Source organism: Lineus longissimus, chromosome 9 (assembly GCF_910592395.1).
Source record: "Lineus longissimus chromosome 9, tnLinLong1.2, whole genome shotgun sequence".
Lineage (NCBI taxonomy): Eukaryota > Metazoa > Nemertea > Pilidiophora > Heteronemertea > Lineidae > Lineus > Lineus longissimus.
The window spans coordinates 3,697,788-3,724,635 of record NC_088316.1 but is presented as its reverse complement, the minus strand read 5'-3'; the positions used below and the strand labels follow the sequence as shown (position 1 = coordinate 3,724,635).

The following is a 26,848-nucleotide window of genomic DNA, read 5'->3' as shown; positions in this document are numbered from 1 at the left end:
GAATGGGCCAACTTAGGAATGGGGACAGGACGTCAGGAGAGGTTGGGTGTGATTCAATGGGAGGAGAATGGGTCAACTCCGGAATGGAGACAGGACGTCAGGAGAGATTAGGTGTGATTCAATGGGAAGTGAATGGGCCAACTTCGGAACGAAGACGTCAGGAGAGGCTGGGTGTTATTCAGTAAGGGGTGAATGGGCCAACTTCAGAACGGGGAAAGGACATGAGGAGAGGTTGGGTGTGATTCAATGGAAGTGAACAAGCCAACTTCGGACTGGAGACGTCAGGAGAGGTTGGATGTGATTCAACGGGAGGTGAATTGGCCAACTTCGGACTGGAGACGTCAGGAGAGGTTGGGTGTGATTCAACGGGAGGTGAATTGGCCAACTCCGGACTGGGGACATCAGGAGAGGTTGGGTGTGATTCAGCGGGAGGTGAATTGGCCATATAGGACATCCTAGGAGGAAGCTCCATTCTAAACTTTTTGAGGTATTGTAGCCCACGTTGTCAAAGGCAGCAGAGTGGAGTCCAAAACCTGAGGGTCAAGGCTATGCTCATCTACCATAATCTACTTTGAAGATTTGGATATCAACTTTTCCTCTTGAATATCGACCAAATTTTACCAAAGGTCAGTAAACACGGGCCTAAAATTCCTCAAAGATCCACATGGCCGTAATAGTATTGAAACGTAGACCTTCTTCGACAATTGGACAGGGTCTGAAGTCTTGCTCAGATATTACTGATGTGATCACGCCATCCATGTCGAGATGAAAAGTAAAGACCTCTGCCGGCAAAACGTGGTGCTATGTCTTCTACATGCCAACCATTGCTACAGTGCAACCCAGGTGTGTCACAATGCAGTACAAAATGAAATCAAATACGGACACCAAATCATATAATATTTAAATATATTTGACTCATTTTGAGATACATAATCAATATGTACAAAACTTCCGATCCCACTTTTCGGACAATCTAGAAGAAATTCCTAAAAATAATCCTCAGATCAAAATGAAAATTGTAACCGTTCCAACACGTGAAACCAAAATTATCATTGATAAAGCTATTCTTCCATTCATTTAGTCTTTTACTTTATGTTCTTGGCTCCTGAGCACAAGTTGTTGATAAAATCTCTTTGAAGTTTGATTTTTACCAGCCCTTGCTGCAGGTGATGTGCATAGCAAGCACCCCTTCTGTGGGAGTGACCCCCTCCCCTCCCCTGGGGTTTGCTATCAAGAGGACGAATATTCAACGCATTGTTCTCTCTATATAATGTGATGCAAATCACACTTCACCAACCGTATTACCTGATGAACACAACACCATTTCTTTGAAAAGACTCCAACAATATGGTTTTTTTAACATTACCGAAAGACTCGTTTCTTTCGCCAGGACAGGCCAGTTCGGCAAGTTCGAAGGCCTGCTTGGTTCTCGGCACGGTTAGGAAAGGATTCGCCAGGGTGAAGACTAAATGAAGAGAGTATAGGACTTAAAATAGAAGACCTCCCAGCATTGCGCTGAACAAGGTCTCCCGCATTAAAGAGGAACTGTTCCATCTGAACAACTCTAAATTTCACTTCTAGCAAAAATTTACGACAAACTATATGGCAGTGTTATTTGTGAGACAGAACCTAATTTGACCACTTACCATACTTTTAAACAAAAGAGAGAATATTTATGTAACTTAACCCTCACAGAGGGAATTGCAATGCGAATCTTTATTTTTCGCCTAATCAAATTTTAATATTGAATTGAAAATGCAATGTTAACAAAGAAATCCTGTTACAAAGTACATCAGATCGATTACACAGGCAAAAGTTTCCAACATAGAATCTATGTCGGACATCAATCATCAGAGATTCTATAATGGCCCGTCATAGATTCCATGATGACCCGTCATAGATTCTAGGATGGCCCATCAATGGCCTGTCATAGATTCTATGGTGGCCTGTCATAGATTCTATGGTGGCCTGTCATAGATTCTATGATGGCCCATCAATGGCCTGTTATAGATTCTATGATGGTCCAGCATAGATTCAATGATGGCCCGTCATCATATTCTATGATGGCCTGTCAGAGATTCTATAATGGCCTGTCATAGATTCTATGATGGCCCAGCATAGATTCTATGATGGCCTGTCATAGATTCTATAATGGCCTGTCATAGATTCTCTAATGGCCTGTCACAGATTCTATGATGGCCCGTCATAGATTCTATTGTTGAAACAACATCATAGATTTTATGATGGAATTCGTTATAGACACAATGAGGTGCCCGAAACATGGTCTAACAAACCTTCGACACCCACAGAAAACTGACAGCCACTGCCATCTCACGACCTTCCATCGGATTTACTCCAACATTTCAATGTGATTGACACAAGTAATTAGTAATCTACACTTGATAAACCAAGTACCAGGGGCCGAGGCACAAATAATCTCGTTCCCAAGACATTACGTCACATCCTTGGCACCAGTTGAAGCACAATCCAGGTGCACCAGCTAAATGCAATATGAGAAGATCTTTGCAACCATATTGAAAACAACCAAAAATGTCACCCCAAAGGCCACACCAATTCAATACTCATAGAAAATTGGCCCACTCTCCAAACAACTTTAAACTTGGTGTGGCCTAAAGTTAAATGCCAGTGTCACTGATCACTTCAAGTCAGGTCGCTTCATATTCGGTCGATCACCACGACATTTAGGGCAGTACCATCTACCTTTTGGTTTGTTTGTGAGTCCCACGCAGTTGAAATGGAACCATTCGATTGGGCAGTTGTCATTGTCGCATCCTATCATCTCACCGTAAGACACCTGAAACAAACAGACATATTGCATTGTCACTGTTTGTAATCTAAGTAGTAAACAGAACTTTTTGCATTCTGAGAAAATCTTTGCTGCTGAAAAAACCATTGACTTAAGAGCTGAGGGTCGACTGACGTTTACATAAATTTGGCCACTCTTTGGGCAAGTTCTTCCAGTGGTCGCATCAATTAATTGAAGAAAACAATCTGAATGATTGGAAAGGAAAACCACCGCTTTTTTATGTCATTGTTGACGATGTACAATGTCGTCATGATGCATGCTGAGCATAGGAAAAGCGCCGTCTGTTGAGAGACAACATAGCGTCAAATCGATTTTAAGATTGGATTTTAAGATTCAGATGTCACTGGCACCAAAATCTACTTTTTTGGCCTTGATTCTAAAACGTTGGCGATATGACTATCTTTCAATACCGCGACGATGAAGATATGAGAGGGACTATAATGTCCCCAAATCTTGTTCCCAGGTAGACCCTCAGAGACGAGATTGATAAACCTGACATGCGAGGATGAGGTGCAGACTTACCTGTTCACAAAGGCAGTATGTTGGTTCATCAGGATCGATTGGCACTTCCGTTGGAGACTGACCGCCTTCTTTTTCCTTCTTCGTTTTCCTTTTCTTCTTTTTCTTTGGCTTGTCCTTCTCATCCTTTAAGAAAATTAAATTCAACAATAAACCTTCTCATCCTTTAAGAAAATTAAATTTTAACAATAACCATCAACTGCCATTCGCATCCTTTAAGAAAGTTAAGCTCAGAACAAAATTATCAATGTTTGAACAGAGAATTCAAAAATCTTCGAACAACGAAGCTATGAAGTTCATCATCTGACTAAGAATTTGAATTTGAACTTGAACCATGCCTCTAAAATGGTTCTTTACGGCAAAAAAATTTTTTAGAAAATTGAAAAATTTCTGTGGAGAGTTGAGGCATAGATATATTCCATTTCAGCTGCCAAATGAAGCCCTTCTTAGGAGGGAAAATATAAAATCCTCCGAAAATCGGAAAAATTCCTCATCCTCCATGAAAAATCTTACTCAAAACTTACCTTGCTCGTCTTTTTCTCTTCCTCTTTCGCTACACTATCATGATGTGTCCTCTGGCGTCTCTGGCGCTTGTGTCCAGGCCTCTCCTGCTTGTCAACGACTTCTTTTACCGCTTTCACGGCTGCAACGTGCGTCGCGATGGGCGTAGTAACTGGGGGTACTACGACTGGCGTAGTTTCTTTGACTTCTTTCTCGTGTTTCTCTTGCGGCTCTGCTATATCTTTATTTGCTGCAGGGTCTATAAGAAAATACGATAATTTAGTTGGGACTTCTCTTGTTTTAAAGGGACAACTTGGGCGTGGGATTTACCTGGCCAGGAGGATAATTTGCCAACTTGACACCATGCGCCGCCACTGGTGGTACTACACTGATGCCGTTATCTGATAACGATGTTCACCAGTCTTGGGAGGCAGTTTTGGGCATGGCTTGCGAGTTTCAGGCGGGCATAAGGTTACACCCCGTTCTAGTGCATTGTATTACAGTTCAAAGAGTTTTCATTAATCCTGTTTGGAGAAGTTGTGGTCCTGCTGGAATGGAAGCCGTGTTTGTACAAAAAACCAACATATCTCATGCCAAAGTTGGCCCTTTAAACCTTACTCTAAAAATATCATGATATTGTGCACTATTTTTCAGAGTACAGTGGAACCTCCATTTGCGGATGTCTCTACTTTAAAGTAGTGACACTATCTCCACATCATAGTTAATTTACCAAATACAGTGGAATCTCCCTTAGCGGACACCTCTTTATTAAGGACAACCTCTCTCTTAAGGACACTAGCTTCAGTCCCAAATTGGTTGTTTCCATTCAATTTGACCTCTCTAATCAGGACACCCCTCTATTAAAGACAGCACTTGTCAGTCCCGAGGGTGTCCTTAATAATAGAGAGGTTCTACTGTATGGTGGTATAATGCCTCACCCAAGTTTTCCAGATCTTGTTCCAATTGGCGACTACGGTTTTCAATGTTTTCAATAATCTGCGAGACGACTTGAAGTTTCTCATCACCCAGTTCTTGACACTTCAGTAGCGCCCTTTGAATCTGATGCAACGTCCTTTTCTTCATCACAGCATCTGCCTCCTTCTTGTAATTGTCGCGATAGTGTTCGATGTCTTTCAAAAGGTCTGCAAGTAAATTCAAGGAGGCCAATGTTTTTACTCAATACTCAGTGACACAAAACAGAGTATAGGCATTTATGGCAAAGATGAAATTGAAAGACAGGTACTGCCACTGTAAGCTCAAACGAAATTCACTTTAACTGCTACCCTAAAGTAACCAACTTAGTTTTTCTGCTGCTGCCTTTTGCCTGGCATTGGGCCAACAAAACCACTCTATTGAACAAGGAAAATGTGGCTTGTTCTCTTGCTAAATTCCTCTCATATTTTAACCACAATATTCTCCTTTAACTTAGGAATAGTCGCGGCACTCTTTGAAATAACAATTCCTAACATTTAGTTGGCGAAACAGGGCGAGTTTTCGGACATGCCGCGTACCGTTGTACTGGACATCCAGTTCCCTCATCTGGGAAACATTTCTCTGCAGGTCATCTGGAAGCGAGTCCAAACAATCCAAAAAATTCTCAAGATACGAGGCTGAACACAGTGCTTCAACTGCTGCGTGATTCAGCATAGTCATCTTCAACGTATTCATGACTTTTTGTTAAAATCTTCAACCAAATTAGGGAAGAAATTCGGTAAATTCAGGAGTAATATTTTTGTCCAGACAGGGATTTTTCCCTCTCCAGTGTTGAATGCAGGGCAGGGGAATCCCCGCCTCGTTTTCGAAATAGGTCACAGGTCAAAATGGGGAGAACCTGAATTGCACGATTTCGAGATGTGAAGATTATCAATGAGTTCTAGGGGAGTCTGTTCATATATTGTGATATAAACCGTATGGGAGTCGAGTTTTAAAAGATTGCAATCATGTTCAGGGTGGAATCCCCCTGTCGAAAGTGCCTTTCTCTTCTTTTAGCCCGTCCAAACTTATCATTTCGATCAAGACACTTCGCCAGGACGGTTGTTATAAAACCAGAACCAGAACACAAGGAAATTGGTGCCTCGCCGAATGATGTTAACTGGAAAACTAACGCTAGATTCTCAAAACAAACGGAACGACACAAACATCCTTCTGAGTGGATAAAGCCACAAGGTCATAACACTGGAATAAAGATGTATAATAGTCTTACGAAGCGAAAAGATCCATTTATCTTGCCAAAAGGAAGAATCGCAACTTGGTACGGTTTCGTTTTCCGGGGTCGCATTTTACTGAAAACCAGCAAAAATCACTTTGCTCAAATTTCCTGTTTTTAATGCTTTTTGGCTATATGCTTGCTTTTGTAAGTTCTCATTATGTACATAAGATGTCATTTGATGATGTGCAAACATTTCTTTGGTCTGTATCTCTGATCATTGTGTGGCAAATGGCTTTTTATTAGTGGCTTTTTCCATACTGTTTGCAGAGCAAGTGACCTTGACACCGAAAAAGCTGTCTGCTAACATTTATAATAGAAATGCCTCTACTGCAGTATAGAGATGTCTCCCTTTCATTACCAATTGAAGTTTCATGATAACAGAGCCTATCCTCACTTACCATGGTAGTGCAAGGCTGTGATCAGCTCTTGTCTTGCCTCTTGCACTTCTTTGACTTAATTCAAATTGGTTATACCGCCATTTTCGTCATGACGTTAATTCCCATCAAAAAATGGCGATATAAATGCAAATCTTTTCACAACGTGGCGGTGCAATATCGTGCAGCATTAGTAGAATGTCCTTCTAGTTCTACTTAAAAATCGCCCTGAAATTAAAAATCATATTGTGACTATTGGGTCAAACATTCATGCCATTGAACATACCGTATAATTATAATTTCCAGTTTCAAGTTGATACAACAGGTTGTTTTTTTGCTTTCAGGTACATATGTGGTCCGACTGTTTATGATTGTGCTCACTTGGGTCATGCTAGGTAGGTATGAGTGGCAGGGCATGAACGATAAAGATGGACAGCAAATAAGTTACATTGTATCATGTAGGAGCCAGTTTTCGCGGGTCTTATCACTAAGTGCAGATTTACTAGCTTCCAGCGATTCCATACACGCAAAAGCTTATTTATTACGAAATTTGAGATCAATAACGAAATATCTGGGGTGCTGCGTGGATGTTTTAAGCGTGAATTAATCTTGAAATCGCTCACTGAAAGATCGATGCAGACCAAAACAAATCCGAAGCGGCTCCCCCATTTTCGCGGGTATTGCGCATGCGCGACTGATTGTTGTGTTTCTGTGTCGTGTGCATGATCCTAGGTATTGACCCAGTGTTTTGAACGTAATTAGAGAATTGCTTGCCTGTTTAGGACGCATTTTGGGCGCTTTCTTTGCGGAACGAAATGAAAATCAAAAATCAGAAAATTTCTTCTCTGGAAACGAAGTGACGCGCGAGAAAACGGGAAAAAACGGGTTTTCGCGAAATTGGGGATGACTCGAAATTGGGGAGCAGCACCATACTGCTTTAGTCAAAACTGGTTTGGATATCTGTTATAATGAGGAACTTTATTTGCCAAAAGGTGGCAGTCATAGCTCACGAACCAATATTTACAGAACCCTTTGGAGGTGAAATTGACATAGACTGGAAATCTGTTGTGCAATGAACGGTGAAGTAGTAAGTAATAAAGCTCCTCATTGTTCATTGAAAGTTAAGGTTGCATTTTTAAAAATGAATATTTCTTGACTCATGCCTGGTGCAGTGGTGGGTCAATGTCATCAGAAAGTTTTGATCGCAAATATTTAAACAGGATGTCAACAAACTTACTATCAGTAATGCCGTCACTCAAAAGAGTCAAATGCACTTTTGCTCAAGTGGGCCATTGAGATCTAGTCTTCAATGAGTGTCAAATGCAATGTTTATAATGTTGTTGATGTCTGCATCTGTATGTAACAGTTTTTTGAAGTGGGATAACAGAACTTATACAATAGAACCTCTCTACTGAGGACACGCTCAGGACTGGTGCTGTCCTTATAGAGAGGTGTCCTGATTAGAGAGGTCAAATTGAATTGAAACAACCAATTTGGAACCATAACTAGTGGCCTAATATAGAAAAGAGGGTGTCCTTGACAGAGAGGTGTCCGCTAAGGGAGGTTCCACTGTAGTTCAGCAGTGGGTCATTACATGTCATTTATCTTTTTACTTGTATGATTATAGACACGACAGAACCAGTTGGGACTGCCCCTGCAGTTTTTATGATGTCTAACATGAAAAGTATGGGAAATCAATATGTTGAAAACAAAATTGAGGTTGAAAGAGACCTACCAGGTACTTTCAATGTTTTGTACCCATGTAAATCAGCTGAGTTCCTGGCTGTTGGGCCTCTTGTTTCTCTGTTTTTGTCAAAACATAACTGGCATTTCTGCTGACATTCAGGGTCTAGCTTAGGAGGCATTTTCTAATGTGCTTATCTTTGATTTCAGTTGTTACGTCCGCTTTGACGTCCTGCGAAGAATTCTCTCTGGATTCTTTAACATCGATGTGATCATGACGATGGGTGTGACGGACATTGATGACAAGATTATTGCAAGGGCAAGAGAGGTAAAGTAATGTAGAATGACGCTGGCAATAATTTGGAATAAACAGTATTGTCATGACTAAGAAATTCAAATTATTCTTATCATCAGAGATTTCATGGACTTGTATTCTTATAGTTACTTTTTCATTTGTCCCCAATTGGTCTTCTGAGAAGTTTCAACAGGGATAAGTTGATTTGTGGAGAGTATTATGCCAACATCATTAACAGGGATGTGATATTTTCAATTTTTGGAGGATTTACACTTATTTCCCCTTGATCTAAGGCCTCAAAATTTGACAGTTGAAATGGAAAGAGCTTTGCCTACGCTCTCCTTAGAAATTTGAATTTTTGAAATCAGACCAAAAATAACCATCTCGGAGGCATATTTTACAAATTATTGATGTTCCAATGACAGCATTTTCACATGAATGTTCACTCATTTTGCTCCGGGCTCTATTCATATTCATATTCATCCTCGCCTTATACATTTAATATCATTTCTCTCCAGATGAATATGGACTACAATATGATCGCCAGGCAGTACGAGGCAGAATTCAGCCGTGATATGGCGTTGCTCAAAGTCCAGCCTCCGCTTGCCATGGTGCGGGTAACAGAACACATTCCTCAGATAATCTCTTATGTACAACAGATAGTCAGTAATGGCTTTGGATATGTGACCGAAAGTGGTAAGTGATTGAACCAATCGATCTGCTCAATTTTGTGCTGCATGGTTCATGTTCCAATTGAAGGCCAGGATCGGACAGTGATGCATATTTGACGTAATGGCCAAGCAATCTCACCAAATCAGGCCTATTTCAGCAGGGCTTTGGTCGAGTGCATTTTTTAGGAACGTTACAAAGGCCTGCTGTAGGAGGATGCACTAGAATTGAAAACAGCATGGCAAATTTTGCCACAAGATGGTGTCGATAGCGTCAGGCAAGAATATCTTCTCGGGCGAGGATATCTTGCCAGCCGCATGGAAAGGGTTAATACTGAATTGACTTGATTTGTTCATTTCAGGTAGCGTATATTTTGATGTCTCAAAGTATGGTCGATATGGCAAGTTGTGGACTCATAGCATGGAAACAGAAATACGCTTGACAGGTGAGAAGAACAATTGATTTAATTTGAATAGACTGCAAGGATTGAATTAAAAGTCATTCGTGATACAGTAAACATTAAATACTTGTTCCTTAAAGGCTGACACTGTCTGCATACATTTTTTTCTGTGCTTCAAGTGAGTAGAAATAAACATTGCCGGTGTGTGAACCTGATGTAAATTGACCTTGAGGGTGTACACAACAATGTTAAATATGTTATAATTGTTTCCCTTGTAGCTGATAGAGAGAAGAGGAACCCACGTGACTTTGCCCTGTGGAAGGCAGCGAAACCTGGCGAACCATGGTGGGCATCTCCTTGGGGTAAAGGACGAGGCCGTCCTGGGTGGCACATCGAGTGTTCGACGATGGCAAGGTACATTTTTCCTCTTTCATATTTTTCTGTTGCCAATTTTTTAAAAGCTTCATAATAGAAGCATACAAGCCTCTCTGTTACAACACTTGGGACATGCCCTGCTTTCCTTCGTTTAGGCTCGTTTTATCGTTTTAAAAATTAGCCTCATTTGCATTATTGTGCGTCTAGTGTGATTCAAAAGTGTTTAGCAGCATATTTGGCCACTCAAATTGCCAAAAAAACCATTGTAATTTGCCCCCCCCCCTCATTTGGGCTCCCCTTAATTCAGTTGCACACACACTGAACAGTGTATTTGAGACCCCTGCAATATGACATGTACTTAACAATGATAATAAGCTAAAACCTAAAGTGTACATACATGTACTTGTCAAATCTAATAGTAATAGTTTTCTGTAAAATCTGTTCTGTTGTTTCCATTGAAACAAGAACTATGTACATAAACAACTCTCATTTTCTTCTCCTTCAGTACGATGTATGGACCGCAATTAGACATCCACTCGGGCGGCGACGACCTTCGCTTCCCTCATCACGAGAATGAGTTAGCGCAGACCCAGGCCTACTACTGCTGCAGCCAGTGGACAAACTATTGGTTACACTGCGGGCACTTACATTTAAAAAATGACGTTGAGAAGATGTCAAAGTCGTTGAAAAATTACATTTCTGTGACGGATATGTTGGAGAAGTACACGGCAAACCAGTTCCGGATATTTTGCCTTTTGGCGCATTACAGGAATAGTGAGTTCAAAGTATTTTTTATCAGATCCCATGACCCAGGCCTCAAAATACGCTTCAAAAGGGTGCAGTAATTTTAGGCTGAGAAAAAGGGCGCTTTTGCTCGTTTTGTTAAAAAGGGCAAACATTGAATGGGAATTAATCAAGAAAGGCTTGCCTCGTAAAGAATGTGATTTCAAGGGCACCAAAGCATATACAGTAAAACCTCCCTTAGCGGACACCTCCCTATTCAGGACAACTTCTCTATTAACGACACTAGTTTTGGTCTCAAATAGGCTGTTTCCATTCAATTTGACCTCTCTAATCAGGACACCTCTCTATTAAGGACAGCACTTGTCAGTCCTGAGGGTGTCCTTAATAGAGAGGTTCTGTTGTAGTTATCATTTCACAATTCGTCCCAACAGGAATGGAATACCATGACGAATCAATGAGGAAAGCCGTCAGTATGCAAAGGCAATTGGCTGCTTTCTTAGAACTCGCTGATGCCTACGTCCGCGGAAGACTGGATGTCAAACCGATCAATGAAGCATATCTTTGGGAGAGGTAAGGGTCACACGTTCCACAGACTTGTAACATGTCGGGCAGATCCCGTGAACCTGCCTTAAGTATAACTTCAGTTCTGTCGCAGAGATAAAGCCGCTTGTCGTTTCCAGCTCCTGTTGTGTACCTCACCATTTTTCTTCGACATGGGTATCTGTAGGCCAGAATTTCTCTCGTAGCTCATAATGAAGGGGACAGTCTTGTAGGACGTACACTGGTGTCTGCTGTTGGCATTCTGCAAATTTCACTCAATGAATCGCTCGTAAAATTTCTGATTTAAAGAGTGGGAAGTATTTAAAAGAAGTGTGTGTATGAAGTCACTGACAGGGAGGTAATAATTAATTGGAGGTGAGGTATTTCAGAGGGTGTCAAATGTTCATGAAAGGAACTACCTGGTAACAGAGGTTTGATTTCAGCATTTGATCGAGTTACAATCAATGAATTTAATTAGGCTTGCTATTTTTTCCTTCCAGTCTGATGGAGACGAAAAAGAAGTTCAAGAATGCAATTGCGGATGACTTTGATACGCCTCGAGCAATGGACATCGTCATGGAGTTGGTACGGAGGGGTAACATAGAGCTGGGCAGAAAAAGTAAGGTGAGTTAAAACGGGTGACGTCGGTACCCAGGGAATGAGTGAATGGGTACTGCCCAATAGGGGGTCACCTGTACCAGTAGTACTAATGCAATGCACTTTATGCACTACTAGGACTCCCCTGTCTGACCAATGGTTTTCTTGTGAAATTTACCCCCATTTCTCCGTCCTTTCATTACAGCAAGGTGATGTGAGCGTCAGAAGTCCAGGGGTAATAGGTGCCATGATGACCTACGTGGACAGCCTCCTGGACCTTCTGGGCATCCAGTTCAGCGGCAGAAAGACTCTGACCGGTACCGAAGCTGAGCAGCAGTTGACACAGGTGCTCGATAGCATTGTGAGCTTTCGGAGGAAGGTTCGACTACATGCGTTACAACAGGGCCAGTCTGCCAAGCCTTTGAAAGAAGTCGGTGTTGTGGAGGGCGCAGGTGTGTACCAGTGTTTATATCCAGATATTCTGCTAGAATTAGGGGGAAATAGAAGAAAAAATAATTCTTCAGAAACTAGGGCAAGTTACCCCCCCCCCCCCACCCACCTTCCCCCACTGAGAAGTTTTTTGAACATGAACATAAACATGGGGCATTTCCCCGAGTCTTGGGAGGGAGCCCCTTGGCCACTAGACCCAATATTTGCAGGTGTGAATCAATTTACCTACTTAATGTAAGTGTGCATCAATGTAGGTAGGCCTACTTGAATATCAAGTGTACATGTACAAGGTGAAAGAATACAGCATATAGTTTGCCATTTCAAAGACTGATTCTGAAATCGACACCTCTTTCTACTAATTACTGTGATTTGCAGATGAACAGGTACCGGGTGCAGACCCTAGCGTGCATCCGTCGCGCCAGTCGCCGGGCATCGCCAGACAGGAACGCGACGTCCTCTTACAAGCCTGTGATGAAATCCGAGATGACCTTGTGATAGCTGGAATCCAAGTCAAAGTAAGAGAGCGATTTGAAAGCTTGGAGAGCATGTGACACTAAGGGAAATTCTTTGTTTCTACTCTTTATGTAAAAATTGTCACATTTCTTCAAAATCAGCATTGAAAAAACTTGGTGTTGCCCAAATTTTAGTGATGACCACTTTTGCAAAACGCCCTTGACATAACTTCATGATTTTTTCTTTCAGGATCGCCAGAAAGAGTCCTCATGGCAAATGCTAGAAGATAAAACGCTGCAAGGAAAGAAAACTAGTTTTAGTAGTTATGTAAGTGTATATCCGATTTTGCAAAATGACTTCCCAGTTTGTTATAAATTTTCAGGGAAAGTAGTGAGAAATAGACTTTAAAGAAGGGAAACAACCTGTGCTTGCCTTAATCTCTAATACCAGTATATTCTGCATTCTGGCGTAGTGTTTTCTTCAAAAAATATTCCATTATTATTTATAAATATTTATATATACTGATGAGTAAATTCATTAATGTATTAATTAGTGCTAATTTGCCTTGATTATTGTTTCAGGCTCCGTTATCAAAAAAGTATGGTAATCACTGAACATCTTCTGACCGCCTCGTCAACGTTGGCGCAGTGAATATCTCCGACATTGGACAACCTTGTTCCTATCCAAACGAGGCTGAAAAATCAGGTTGGATTCACCAGCTGCGACGGTGTATTTTTGACACTCATGTACTATTTATATGAACGGTAATGCGTATGTGATAGTGATTTGCAAAACACCTTCTGCACGCACAAAAGTCTATGATGCCAGACTTTGACATCCGGGCCTACCTGCAGTAGCGCGTCGTTTTGTCCAAGTGTATTAGATATCTTTTTTTCACGCCTGGTATTAAGGTTTGGCTGATGTAGTGTTGTAAACTGTAAAAATTTCTACGCGACACTAAAATTTTGCCAATTTGCTAATTTTCACTTGGTGATAGATTAAATATTGCATTTGCTGACGAGATTTAAGTTAGGGTTTGAAGCCCTGGGATGAGTCATACCGTTGCGGCCGGTTGGTTAGACACCAGGAAGTTAGATATAGGGTACAAACTGGATAGGAGTTTGGAAGTAAAGAGTGTCTCCTATGCCAAATTTTGCTGGCCCTTTCAGTAGGGGAGACACATAGAAACATCATGGCACTACTTGATAACATGTATAAGTATTACAGTTGTTAGTACATTTGTTAATTTTTGCATGAAGTTTTTGGGCCATGGTTATCTTGATCTAAACTGCTGTCAGAGGCATCAGGTAGCATACTCTACCAATGTCACTCTCAGAACGAAACAAGTGTCCTTCATAAAAAGGATGTCATGTGTTAATAGAGGTGTCCACTAAGGGTGATTCTACTGTACATGTACCTCAAATTTGTATATACAGTTGAACCTCTCTATTAAGGACACCCTCGGGACTGACAAGTGCTGTCCTTAATAGAGAGGTGCCCTGATTAGAGAGGTCAAATTCAATGGAAACAACCAATTCTGGACCAAACCTAGTGTCCATAATAGAGAGGTTCTCCTTAATAGAGAGGTGTCCGCTAAGGGAGGTTCCACTGTATTGTCAGTTCTGGTAATTCTAATTCATGTTATGGGAGCTCAGTAACTCATCACTGACATTGATTGTGACTGAATTTAGTTACATGCATTTGCAAGTGTAGTGTACCTCAATTAAATGTGTTGACAGCTTTGTATACCTGAGTTATATTTTAGTTCAAAGCCCCACAGTATGCAATTCAACTCCTACGTAACCAGGGTCTAATTGCTCGAAACAAATTTTGACAGTACATGTAACTCTGTTTGGCGTTAACTCCTCAGTTATTAAGTTCATTAGACTTTATCGCCACAGGTTACGTTAAAGGCCAACTCTGTCTGTAAAAAATTTGAAATTTGTAATTGAATTTGAAAATTCCCAATTGCCTAAGTACATACTTAATGTAAATTTCAGCATTACCGTTGCGTAGACAGATACACAAATACTATGACTACCAAGTTTCAGCATATTAGTATGCATAATATAAACTGCACTAAGGCATTGTGTATAAATGCTTTTCTATTTTCCTGGACCACCAGTAATTACAAACGGCGTACCCCTTTAAGGCCAACACTACAGAAAGTTAACGCCCACGTAAGTGACAGAAGTTGTTTTGAACCACTCGTGCCCTTGCCCTGGTTCCTCAGTTGACGTTAGCAACAACGTTAGCGTCAACTGCTAACGCTACTATTGTAAATGGAGTTTACTGATGGAGATGAGCATAGCTGAGCTAACGCTAATGTAGAGACATAAACAGTTTATGTCAGATAGCCTAGCTACGGGGTGTACTTACCCCAGTGGTGTTAAAGCACTTGCATCACACAGGTTTTCATTTCTAAAGCTAAAACTTGTGATACCATCACAGCCGCGAAAGTTCTGTTGGGGAAATATTTCTATGGGAGTTTTAGTCTGGAATGTTCACAGATGAAGAGGTGATTGATTTGAGTGAGGTCCCAGTATATGATTGGACTTCAAGCAGAAATGGTACAAATACTTTGAATATAATTTTTCTTGTATATATTTGTATATTATGACTACATGTATGTATAGCTAGGGTAGGTGATTTCTATAGAGTTTGTATATGATCTTATTATCACGAGTGTCTGGAATATTTTGTTACCACCAGTTACGCTGAAAGGGTGAAATCACAGAATTTCTAAGATACCAATAAAGGAGCCACTGAAGTCTTTAATACCATGAATATACAATCATTTATTTATAAATAACTGACAGATTGGGATAAGATTTTCCCACATATATAGGAAACATTCAAGTATTGAAATTAATTTGGAGAAAAAATTGTATCAATGTTGACCAGTCATTCATTTGACATTGATTGTGTTGACGATGAGTGAGAAATTTTCCCAGCTGCACTGAACATTTGGGTAACATTGTTTGGACGTGATGTGACGTCTTCTGCACTCAGATTTTTAGATTTTCCCATTATGTAAAGGTCGATTACGCAGTTCTGTTAACTGAGATGAAAACATGGTACAGTGCATTGGCATGTGTATTTACTAATCTACAGTCCTGTTTAGCTTTGCTTTCCAATGGTTTACATTGTACATTAACTGTAACATGTCCAGATTGGATTATTGTAATGGCCTGCTTGCTGGTGCCGGTGAAAATATGCTTGATAAACTGCGGAAGGTTGCGGCACGAGTGATCACAGGGATGTGTGAACGTAAACATATTATCCCAGTGCCGAGGAGGGTCCTATCCTTGAATGCATCAAAGACAATGCTTCTGCACTACAAAGCAATTAACCGACTGACTTGCCCCTTCAGTTTCTACTCTGATGAAAATTGCTCTTGGGCCAGGAAAGACTCATCCTCATGCAAACAGGGCCTACAACCCGACTTCTCCTGACGCATGTTTCCATTGAGGGTGTAAGTATGTATCGAGTGAAATGGCCTGATATTGTCAGGATGGGAAAGACTGAACTCCTGGCAAGATTTGAATAAAACAGGATTAAGATCAAATGTTTTTGTTTGTAGAGAGTCATTTTCCACCTAAGTCAGTTTTGTGAGTTCGAATTTTCTAGACAGTATTACTGGCAGGAAATGTAATCTTTTCAGTTTCTTGTGACCCAAGGAATGAAAAATGTCTGGCCTCAGTCATATGTGAATAGTCTTGTATGTATTGTACTTTTCTAGTAGGGTGTGTGTTCATCTAAAATATTGTGATACCTGTAAAAAGTGAATCAAATAAAATTTATTATAAATGATTCAGGATATTTGTGTTGATTTTTCACAAATCGGCAGGCGTGCTTTAATGTAACGGTGTGTTTAGATTATCATTCTGAGAATATTGAGTTCAGAGCTGAGGGTCAACAAGGGCATTAATAGCTCTATAAAGAATGCTGAGTGATTTGTAATGGAATGTAGGAGGGAACCGTAATCCCCAGAGGATCCCTTTGCTGAGTGTCACTCTTCCTTATCACATTCAAACGTGCACCGACAAGGACTTTAACCCACGATGTCGAAGGCGCCGGCTAGGAAACTTTGCTGATGTTGTGACATCGTGCGTCTTTGCATCAATGAGCAGATGGTCCAGTGATTGGATGAGCAGTAAGCGGGTGGATCAGTGAACCGGTGATAAAATCACTGAGCTGATCAGGCAATAGACTAAATTTTCTTTCTTTGCTCTGGCAACTATGTTTTCAATGTGTCGGGCCTGCACTGCTTCTGAGCTGTCTTAGTTCTTACAGAGCTCAACAGATGGCAGATCATCAGGTCTTGTGTGATCCACTCTCGAGTAGGACACTTTGGCATCATGTGATGTCCCACAATACCATTCCCGGGCATCGCCAGAGGCAGAGTCCACCATAGGCTACTGTCCACCTTTGTGGGTTCCTCTACTTAATACATAGACCCTCAGGTACAACGGATGACAGCTTATGTCATCATCTGACAGACCCTCAAATATTCATACATTGTGTTTTGAAAAGTCAGGAATGTTAGTTCCTTGCAAGCCACACCCTCTCACCCAGAAATACACAGACAGTCCTGCATGGGTTCTCCCTGGGATCAAACCTGGGCCCTCTTGCGTGGTAGCCAGCGGTGTTAACCACTAGGCTAGGGTGCTCTCCATTATTGTTGCATCATGAAAATGGCTCCCAAATGTGGTGAAGGCAAAAGAGTGATGTCATTTAATACTGGTTGTGCTGGCCAATTGATAGTAGATGATGTGTCCTCTCTTGCCTACAAGCTTTATTTTTTCGCTGCACTGAGTGCGGCTGTCCTAAATCAATGGACCAACAGGAGGGGAGGGGGTATTGTTGGTTATCTTGGATGGAATTGATACAACCAACAAGAACCGTCTTTGTACGAATAATAGAAGTTGACAGTGACACTACAGTGAAAGATTGAGGCAGACCACAATGAAGGGTTCTGTTCGGAAGGCTAATCAATGTGTCTTGCGTCCCATTGAGAATCTGTAGTTCCTTAAAATGATCACAACTTGTTGGGAGGGATGGCAAAGGACAATCGTTTTAGTTCTTGTCCTAGCTGGGACACTTACCTCACTGCTTGTTTTACCAGCCATTTATTCCACACAATACAGACACTGAAATGCCAATCTCTTATCCAAAATCAAATGAAAAGTATGGAGCAAAGAAAAATTGCAAAGGCACAAATATTGCATGGATAGGTTTATATATTTTTATTCACTCAGATTCTTCAAACAATATCTTTCATCAAGGAGGATACCAGAAGTGTGTCGCACCTGTACATGAAGATTTTAACGCATATCTAGGCTCAGAATAGGAATAATGTACAGATTACGCTGATTATTTACAGTATGCAATCGAGAAATAGAATTGGAGATTCAATTATCAAGGACACAAAATGATAGAATCAAATTCATAAATAAGGGTACCTGAGGAACAACTTCTATTATTATTGTACAAGAGCAGTCAAATTTGGAACATATGTCCATCTCAGGCAAAACCAGATTTTCTGTTTCCAGAGAAAGGGCTCATAGGTGTAATACCCCACCAAATTTTAATGCACTAGTATCAAAATGAAAGAACATCTCACTCTAAGTACATTTCGTGGAGTCCTTCAAAAGTTTCATCTTTAATTAATAAGACCGTCACCATAACATCAGATTGGACGGTCTTTACAACAGAATCTCAGAAAAGTTTAGTATCACTAATAGTTGAGGAAGGAAAAATAATTCAATTTGAGGACGGCTATTAAGTTTTCCACAAAAACCGATTTGGCAAAATGCTGTATAAACCTCGTAATTTTCACAAAATCACAAAAAATGTAGGAGCGAAAATTTAATCATTCACAGTGTCAGTCAGTACCCAGGACGCAGGGTACACCCAGTTCACAGCAGACCATTTCTCAAACTGGAGGGTTTGCGATATTCATTTCTAATTTATTTACACATAATTATCAACACACCTCTGTACATTATATATGCACGTGGGACCAATCAGTTACCATGCCTCTGTAAACTCAGATCATTTAATAACAACCCATTATGCATTTGCTTGGGAATATTGCCAGATGGCCCAAGGAAATATACTGCTTTACTTCCGGAATCTAATCACATGCCTTGGTACATGTACTTTGCTTGACAAAGATTTTGACAGGGATGACTATATTTCCCTCACTTGACAACCACACGTCATCTTGGCTCCATCAATGAGCAGATCATTGGAGGGCATTTGAAACACCCGAGAGAAAAGAGGGTTAACATTTTTTATGGGATGAACTGCATCATCAAAGGTCCACAATAAAGCAGTCACACCCAGGATTAATGAGACGAATTAATGAGACGAATTAATGAGACGATTATTGCACTGATGCAAATGTTGTACAGCAGGCTCTGAGGGAGAAGGTGGCTCACTGCAATCACCAGACATTTATTGACCCACATGCACGGATGTTGTAACGGAAACCTCAATAGAATCACCATTGACAAGAAAACAACAGTTGTCACATGTGACACGACCAAAATATTTTACCACTATTGTATATTGAGATTTTCCAATAACATTCCCTTGGCATTGATACTGAACCAATGGGTCAGTTGCCTGGCAACGATACTAGAGGAAATCAGTCTGGTTATTAAAGACTTGTATCAAGGATTTTTAGGTTGAATTTACTACTCTGACAGAGCACAGTGGAATGTACTTACTGAAGTGTGTTGTTTAGTGAATTGACCAGATTCTATGTCAAGAGCGAAAGGGGGGGGGGATCAAAGCACCACAGCCCATTTCCAAAAGCTGAGAACCTTTCGAACCCAATCCAATGTTTTTTTAGGTCAACCAAAATTTGGCCATAAAGCGCAGGCCTTAAGGAAGCTAATAATTTGGTCTACTGGTATTATGAGTGCCCCAAGCATAACCAATTAATATGAAGCTCTACAAAACCATGAATTCAGACACTTCCCAGACAAAACATGTGCCAGACCATTGTCATTCTAAATATACTTTTAAAATCACTCGAGCGTGGTTTCTTCAGAAAGATGACAATTTCACATCATGCGAGATGGCCTGCAATATCAATGCATGTTACTTCTATTGGTAACATAAACAGTTCATGAGTTTATATACATGTACAAAAAAATGTCGGTCAGAGATATTCTGTGGACGATTTGAGAAGTACATATCAATGGACAATTGTCCGAAAGATTTTGGTGATAAAGAAAGACAATAATGGCAACAATTAGGCACAGCCAGCAACAAGTTGGCCTACCAGTTCACATGCCTAGCGGACTAGACTATTTTGACACTGTGACTCCATATTCCAACATAACGTCGGCAATTCGCAAATTTTCTGAGAAAACTTAAATTTTCACAATTTTTATTATGGCAGATTAAGATTTCTTTTGATTTTCCGACCCAAAATTTTTTTTGGTGATTTTTTTTCTTCACTAATCTCAGATATTTGCCAATCCTTGAGAAAAACATGCCGATCCACCGTCGTTGTGCGTATGTCTGAGGAGACTTTAGGACTGATATTCATCGCCGATAAGTCGGCATGGAGAAAAATAACACAGGCAAAAATTTGTTGGTATTTAGTACGAGCTGTGTGATCAGTCGTGAGATTTCGATCAAGTCCAACATTTTCATGTCAGTCTAAAAAAATATTCTGCTCACCCATTGAACTTGGTATTTATTACCCTCAATACATCGAAGTTTGTCGTTCCTAAACAAACTGAAATGATTATGTATTCGCCACCCAACAAGTACTAATATTAACAGTGGTCAGACACGTGCTCACACACTCAATACAAAGATGTTTTTTCTTGTGCTAACATTACAGAATGAGATTGAACTGAACCCTACATGTGTATTGCTTGGACACAACACGCAGCATGTTGCCGGCATAAAAATTATTGTCAACAAATTCTTAGTCAGGGACAATTTATTACAAAAAAGCTATCCTTAAAGGGGAACGTCGTTTGTAATTACGTGTGGTCCAGTTAAATAGAAATCCACTAACACACAATGCCGTAGTGCAGTTATTGTGAATACAAATTTGTTTAAACTTGGTATTCATAGTATTTGAATATCAGTCTACACAACGGTAATGTTGAAATTTATATTTAGTATGTATTTTCGCAATTGGACATTTTTAAATTCAATTACAAATTCAACATTTTTAACGAACGGCGTAGGCCTTTAATGATACTATCAGAAAGAGGCCACTGAAAGCTGTCATGCGAATCATCATCGCTAAAATAAAACGCCCATGAACAAGTAAATTCTACCACAATTTTTTGTGATAGACTTTACTTGACATCACCAGAAACCATTTCCCTCAGGCCTTTTTAAAGTTATTTCCAGATTAGCTATTTCAACCAGAAAAGAAAATTACTCACAAAAGAAAATCTTTGGTCTTATGAACGAGTCGAAAAATTTATGTTTCCTAATCTTTGTCATGAAATAAAACTTGACAATGAACTTTACAAAATGCTGATCTTATTCTTGACTTAATCCTTAGAAAAATTTGGCAACGATTGACAATTGTTGTCTGTACGACCCAAAGACCAGATAAACCAATCTAAACTTTTTAATCACAGCATAAAAAAATCTGAAGCCTGTAGCAACCTGATTCATAGGCCTTTTATAGGCCTTTTCAGAAGGAATTAATCTTAACAAATCTCATAAGCTCTTAATCCCAGCTTGGAAAATATGAAAGCATGTAACAACCTACGCTATACTTGTAGGTTTAAGTTTTAGCTTTAGAGTAGTTGCCATAATACTATTGTGTCACACCGAACAAAAATGACACATTCGTTTTTTTAGCTCAAAAGTGTATTTTGTAGAACAACAAAAGACACGGGTGGTAACTCGGACAAGCAAAATTTTGTCGGATCTTTGAAAGTGGAGTCACTGTGTCCAAATAATTCGAGTACTCTATTGTATTTGATATGTAACTTTTGGGCGGGTGATTCAAGAAATGAATTTCATATCACGTATATCCAAATTGTTGTCACGTATGGTGTTTTCACATCTTGCACAATCTTGATACGTGATATGAGATAGGGACACCGATTTACATGTTAACAACACGAAAATTCCTCAGAAGTTACATGAAAGAATCATTTTCATTTCACCCATCAACATTGTGCATATGTAAAATCGATAGGAATATGAAATAGGAATTTTTAACTTGCCAAAAGTCTCTATTATCAAGCCTGACTTGGAATGTGTTTCTAGACATCATGCATTGTCATGTTAAGACTGCTAGTGCTAATAACGAATATATCGGAAGCAGCCGCCCTGATATATATTACCAAGAAATCCTAGTCTCTAAGCAATTGATAATTGTGGAGTTTGACCCCATGAAGTTGAAATGAGCAAGCTTGACATCATATTAACAGAATAAATAAAGAAGAACCGAGATTCGATGTGGCATGGCCTACAATTTAGCAATCACATTCAGACTCTGGATAAGGCAATGTCATGGTTATGACATCCTGAGGAAATCGCTTCTCCAGCCCTACACAAAAAACCCCCGCGAAATTCAACCTCATTTGTCGAAGTGCCAAGGCAAAAGTATGTGTAATTGCGCTGGCCAATCAATGCTTGCTTACATTTGAGTCTAGGACTTCAACAACGTTTTTAGCAATAATATCCAAACTCACATTTTCACAGATTGTTTTATCATGCTGACGGAAAAAAAAGCACTGTCTCCTTCAAGGTGCGCAATGCAACCTCGATTCTAAGATTTCAGAGTGCGATATCTATTCAAACAAATCAATAGAAGTATGGTACTGGGAACAAGGTTGGCAGTTAAATCTCGGATGCCGTCTCAAAGGTGATGTACGTCTGTGCTTCACAAAATGAGGGCGAATGTCTCTGGCCTGTGTGCAGGGCGGGAGAACAAAGTGAGAAGTGAACATCAACCCCCGATTTCCTCAGGATGGGTTTTAATGACGATATGTAGTGTTTTGTTTTACTCTCTGCTAAGATCGAGAGTTTACCACCGGTCGTCCCAGTCAGGACGCTGACTTGCCCGAACCTTGGCACTGATTGGCCGATTCATTTTTCCACTCTGCGGTCGTACTCTGCCGCTCTGCGGCCGAACTTTAGCACTGATTGGACGGACTTTCTGGCTGGGACTTGATTCATAACTGACCAAACTCTGCGCTCCTTCATCACCATCCCAGGATGAATTGCTTGTGCTACGAGCATAACCACTGGTTGGTCTGCGACTTGGCGATCCTGTCATTGGTACACCGTACGTCACCTGCCGCGTGTAATCTTTTATCTGGTCGTTGCGTGACAATCCCTTGGACGGCTTTACCTGCTGTAGACGATTGAGGATTTTCTGGAAAAACAAAAATATTTCACATGTAGCTTTGATTTCCAAAATGATTTAAGGATTTTAAGCAATCTCTTTTATTGTGGCTTGATTTTCTTGAATTGACTGAAACGAGTATTTTAAAATTACTCATCACATAAATGATTGGACATTTATATGAGTTAATTTCCGCCAACAAGAGTGCACATCAGATGCTGTGATTGTGACTGTTTTCAATCATTACCAAGTTGCTTGGAAAGATTACATTAAAAGAGCCATTTTAATTGAAAGAAGAATTTGCCGCCACATCCAGCAAATCACCATCAGTTTTAGGCCAGGGTCAGTAATGTGATCAACGAGAGGTGGAGAATGTTGCCAATTTAGGCACCCTTCTATGATGTCATGGACTACCCATGGCAAGTCATTGTCACTCCACATCAATATATATATTATTGGAATACCAGCAAAATGAGACCCCGTCACTAGTGTCAGAATAAATCATAATTCCACAGTATTTTCAATATCATTATCGGAATACCAGCAACATGAGACCCCGTCACTAGTGTCGGAATAAATCATAATTACACAGTATTTTCAATATCATTATCATTTACACGCCAGCCATTCTGGCGGTGATCGGATTTTCGAAGCAGACATGACAGGCATATGACAGGTAGCCGCAACTGATCAGACAACCACCTGTTGTTTTTACCAGTAGCGACATGACCAAGTGCATGTTATATTTGAAAGGCATTCACAATGCCCTGAAACTAGCAGCTTTTGTTTTTCAGTTACCATGACAAGTAACATGAGTGCGGTCACTGAAACTATATTATAGGTACAAGAAAAATGTCTGTGATTTGAGTTAACTTTTGCGATTTTTTGTCAATTCAAAGTTGTTGATATTATTATGAAGCTTTGTTAACCCTACAGTGTTTGCAATGCATGAAGATGTTACAGTTTCAATTGACTCATAAGTCATGAAATTACAGAGGAAAGAGTTTTATTGCAATAAATTTGGCTCCACTATAGTATAGTGCACAAAAGAGGACAGACATTAGTACATCATGATCACATGATTTTTGTTTAACTCTAAAAAAGACACTTCGAAAAAGAAGTCACGCTAATTCCTCAACAATTAGAAAGCTTTCAACCTTCATAGCCTTTTTCAATTACTTCTTCATGGTCCTGGCAACTCCCTCAGACTCAAAACTTGTCATTTATGTCACGGTCTTCTGTGTGATCCTCACAAAGTTGGATTTCAAATGGGTGCAACATCATCTTTTGAGGGTCTTTTAAATTTTGAAGGGTCAAAAAAACACATTTCGGGTGTTAACAGGACCCCTGTTTGTCCTTTTTGTCTATAATTTAACTAATATGTAGCGAAGTCAAACTTTTTTCTACTCGCGTACAGATCCAGTGCCATTTATCAGGCCAACAAAAACTGACATTTTATAATGTTACAAATACTAGTTACATTTAAAAAAGTCATAGTGTGGTCATAAAACACAAAAGTGTCTGGCACCATAATAAATAAACAATAAGCACTCATCGAAATTAATGCATTTTAAAAAGCGTGTAGTGATTTTAGAACAACTTGTGATAGCTCTACTGCCTACCAGATTTTCACTTTCAATCTTTTGCATTTGTTTTCTCCTATTGATGCTCGATGAACTTGGACGCGACTAAAATGTAAGATTCATGACTAAAACAACACATGCAAACTCTTTGATACAAGAGTGAATGGTGGACATGTACGTAATCTGTGCATGCTAACATTGATTGAGATTGTGGTTCGTTCACAAGTGCTTTCATTTCATGGGATTACTATTATCCCCGTCTCAACAAAAAGCTTTCTGGGGTTACAAAGTCAAAGACCATGAGAGCAGATTCCCTTGAAAACGCTTCAAGGAGAAATTTGGTAAGGGTTTTAGCCATAGAACCTTTTTCTTAGTGATGACCGTTTTTTTGGAAATTTGTCAGGGATTCAGCAGCCGAGAAAAGAGGAGCTATGTTTCAAGTGAACATTAGAACATGACCAATGGGGAAACAGTGTCAAGGAGCATCTCAGCTGGGACTGAGTTGTACCCAACATGATCGCTTGTCCACGAGGCCAGCGCTCTTACTGCACTTCAGCTTGATATCGCATGATCAGCCCTGTCATGAGATTTTTAAAAGTAAAGCCTTTGGACATCTGCAGAAGTAATTTCTTCTATCAACAATTAAGCCCGTTTTAGGAGGGGAGTAACAGAATATCTCCAAAAGCCAGAAATGTTTCATTCCTGCATAAAATATCTTACAAGTAAAATTCTTACCAAGTTTTCTTCCTCAACTCTTCTCTGTTCTCGACGCCTGTTGACCGCAGAGTGGCTCATTCTCTGATTCCTAGTTGGCTCATTCCCTGAGCCCCTTGTTCCCCTTCCCTGATTTTGGCGCATAATCTCCTGGAGAAGTCTCTGATTCTCTCGATCAATATCCGATATTTTATCGCTGGCAAAGGAGTAATTCTTCTCAATCTTCTTCCGTATGTGAGGAGGAATAAACATGACTTTTTTCCCACTGGGACCAGAGCGCATTCGATCTTTATCCATTTCTATTACTGCCTGCATGAGTAAATCAAAGTCAATGTCTTCCCTGTCAATCGTGCTCGTCTCCCCGATTCCTCGCCTCTGACCTTTTTCTTTATACATCGGCGAGCGAGGTGGTCTACCCCCATGAGATCTGTGCTCCTTACTCGAGCCGTGAACCGCTTGTCTTGGTGAAGCACTTGGGCTTGGCTCTCGCGAATTCAAAGGCGATACATCTGTCATGTCACTATCATCAGACTCGGAGCCGGAATAACTTCTGAGACGAGCCTTTTTCTTGTCGTTATCACTATTGCCATCAGCATCAGGCAATTCTATCTTTAACGATTCCTTCGACTGCGAATACTGAGATGACCTTGTCCTCGAGTTGTTGTCGTAAGAAGACGATCGCGATCGTGAGCGACTTCTGGAGCTGTAGCTGCTATGTCGCGACCGTGAATGATGGGATCCCAGCTCATCTGCATCAGGCTCAGCAGCAGCTTTGGCATCTAAAATGTTTTTGTGTCTTGGGCTTGGGGATGAAGAGCGTGATCTTGATCGCGACCTACTATCTGACACACTCCTCTGACTGCAGCCAGATGTGCATGAACCGGAGTCAGAAAAACTGTCGTCACTGTAATCATCATCACTGCGACTGTCACGTCGTCTGTGTCTGTGGCCGTCATTTTTGTGATCACCTTGTCCGCCATGTTGTTTATCAACAACACCGTTCCCAACCGAGTTTTCATCACGGTTTCCACCGCCGTTTGTCATTTTTTCGGACGTATCAACCTTTTCAGGTGAGTCAAAGAAATTAAAGTCAACACTGCCCCTTAATTCGGGATCCACCTCCGATGCGTTATCTGAGATATATGACATTTTTTTGGCACGCACCTGCTAAAAATACGTCGCTAGCAACAACACTCCGCAGGTATTTCCCAGTTTTCCTGGTGACGAGGCAAGGCCACAATTTACTCTAGTTTCAGCTGACTGTAAAATTTTGTATTAAAAAAGAAATCAAGTTTGCAGCAAATGGTTAACATTTCAGGTCAAAAACATGTATATAAATAAATATCTATACAAATAACATCATAAAATATATTTATTGATATACAAATTTATTTATTTATTAAGGTTAATGAAAAATTTTTTGTCTATTGTAACTGAGGTAAAAAATTTGCTTTTACCTAGGACGAGGCTTTGGGAATTCCCAATTAACTATCGCCATCTAGCGAAACACGAAAATTGTTGAGGAAAGTTAAAACTTTTGCACTTTATCATCACCAATTGACAG

General features: G+C 40.3%; 3 protein-coding genes across 4 annotated transcripts; 1 reads left to right on the top strand and 2 right to left on the bottom strand.

Annotated features, from left to right (window-relative positions):
- Positions 1-889: 889 nt before the first annotated feature.
- On the bottom strand, positions 890-5,596 carry LOC135493372 (inhibitor of growth protein 1-like). Its single transcript, XM_064780685.1, has 5 exons — positions 5,359-5,596; positions 4,786-4,989; positions 3,871-4,106; positions 3,350-3,472; positions 890-2,815 (listed from the first exon to the last, which is right to left on the bottom strand). The coding sequence occupies exons 1-5, from the start codon at positions 5,513-5,515 to the stop codon at positions 2,657-2,659; spliced, it is 879 nt and encodes a 292-aa protein (XP_064636755.1). The 5' UTR covers positions 5,516-5,596; the 3' UTR covers positions 890-2,656.
- A 75-nt stretch (positions 5,597-5,671) lies between these two features.
- On the top strand, positions 5,672-16,449 carry LOC135493472 (probable cysteine--tRNA ligase, mitochondrial). The gene is made up of 13 exons (XM_064780834.1): positions 5,672-6,098; positions 6,775-6,825; positions 8,324-8,441; positions 8,927-9,104; positions 9,439-9,522; positions 9,756-9,891; positions 10,358-10,626; positions 11,028-11,166; positions 11,637-11,760; positions 11,939-12,185; positions 12,559-12,698; positions 12,886-12,963; positions 13,218-16,449. Exons 1-13 carry the CDS (start codon positions 5,788-5,790, stop codon positions 13,248-13,250), a joined length of 1,908 nt encoding a protein of 635 aa, XP_064636904.1. The 5' UTR covers positions 5,672-5,787; the 3' UTR covers positions 13,251-16,449.
- A 1,420-nt stretch (positions 16,450-17,869) lies between these two features.
- Positions 17,870-26,477, bottom strand: LOC135493442 (cilia- and flagella-associated protein 97-like). Of its 2 annotated transcripts, XM_064780797.1 has the most exons (3): positions 25,306-26,477; positions 24,610-24,675; positions 17,870-23,017 (listed from the first exon to the last, which is right to left on the bottom strand). In XM_064780797.1, exons 1-3 carry the CDS (start codon positions 26,431-26,433, stop codon positions 22,667-22,669), a joined length of 1,545 nt encoding a protein of 514 aa, XP_064636867.1. In that variant the 5' UTR covers positions 26,434-26,477; the 3' UTR covers positions 17,870-22,666. The 2 variants fall into 2 exon arrangements, with proteins under 2 accessions (XP_064636867.1, XP_064636868.1); XM_064780798.1 differs by lacking the exon at positions 24,610-24,675.
- Between the last annotated feature and the right edge of the window lie 371 nt (positions 26,478-26,848).

Coding starts and splice junctions, on each gene's coding strand:
- LOC135493372 (XM_064780685.1), bottom strand. CDS start 5,515: ATGAATACGTTGAAGATGACTATGCTGAATCACGCAGCAGTTGAAGCA. Junction 4,990..5,358: donor ACTGGATGTCCAGTACAACG/GTACGCGGCATG, acceptor ATTTACTTGCAG/ACCTTTTGAAAGACATCGAA. Junction 4,107..4,785: donor ACAAGATCTGGAAAACTTGG/GTGAGGCATTAT, acceptor ATTTTCTTATAG/ACCCTGCAGCAAATAAAGAT.
- LOC135493472 (XM_064780834.1), top strand. CDS start 5,788: ATGTTCAGGGTGGAATCCCCCTGTCGAAAGTGCCTTTCTCTTCTTTTA. Junction 8,442..8,926: donor TTATTGCAAGGGCAAGAGAG/GTAAAGTAATGT, acceptor ATTTCTCTCCAG/ATGAATATGGACTACAATAT. Junction 9,892..10,357: donor GAGTGTTCGACGATGGCAAG/GTACATTTTTCC, acceptor CTTCTCCTTCAG/TACGATGTATGGACCGCAAT.
- LOC135493442 (XM_064780797.1), bottom strand. CDS start 26,433: ATGTCATATATCTCAGATAACGCATCGGAGGTGGATCCCGAATTAAGG. Junction 24,676..25,305: donor GAGTTGAGGAAGAAAACTTG/GTAAGAATTTTA, acceptor CTTACATTTTAG/TCGCGTCCAAGTTCATCGAG. Junction 23,018..24,609: donor AGATTGAAAGTGAAAATCTG/GTAGGCAGTAGA, acceptor TTGTTTTTCCAG/AAAATCCTCAATCGTCTACA.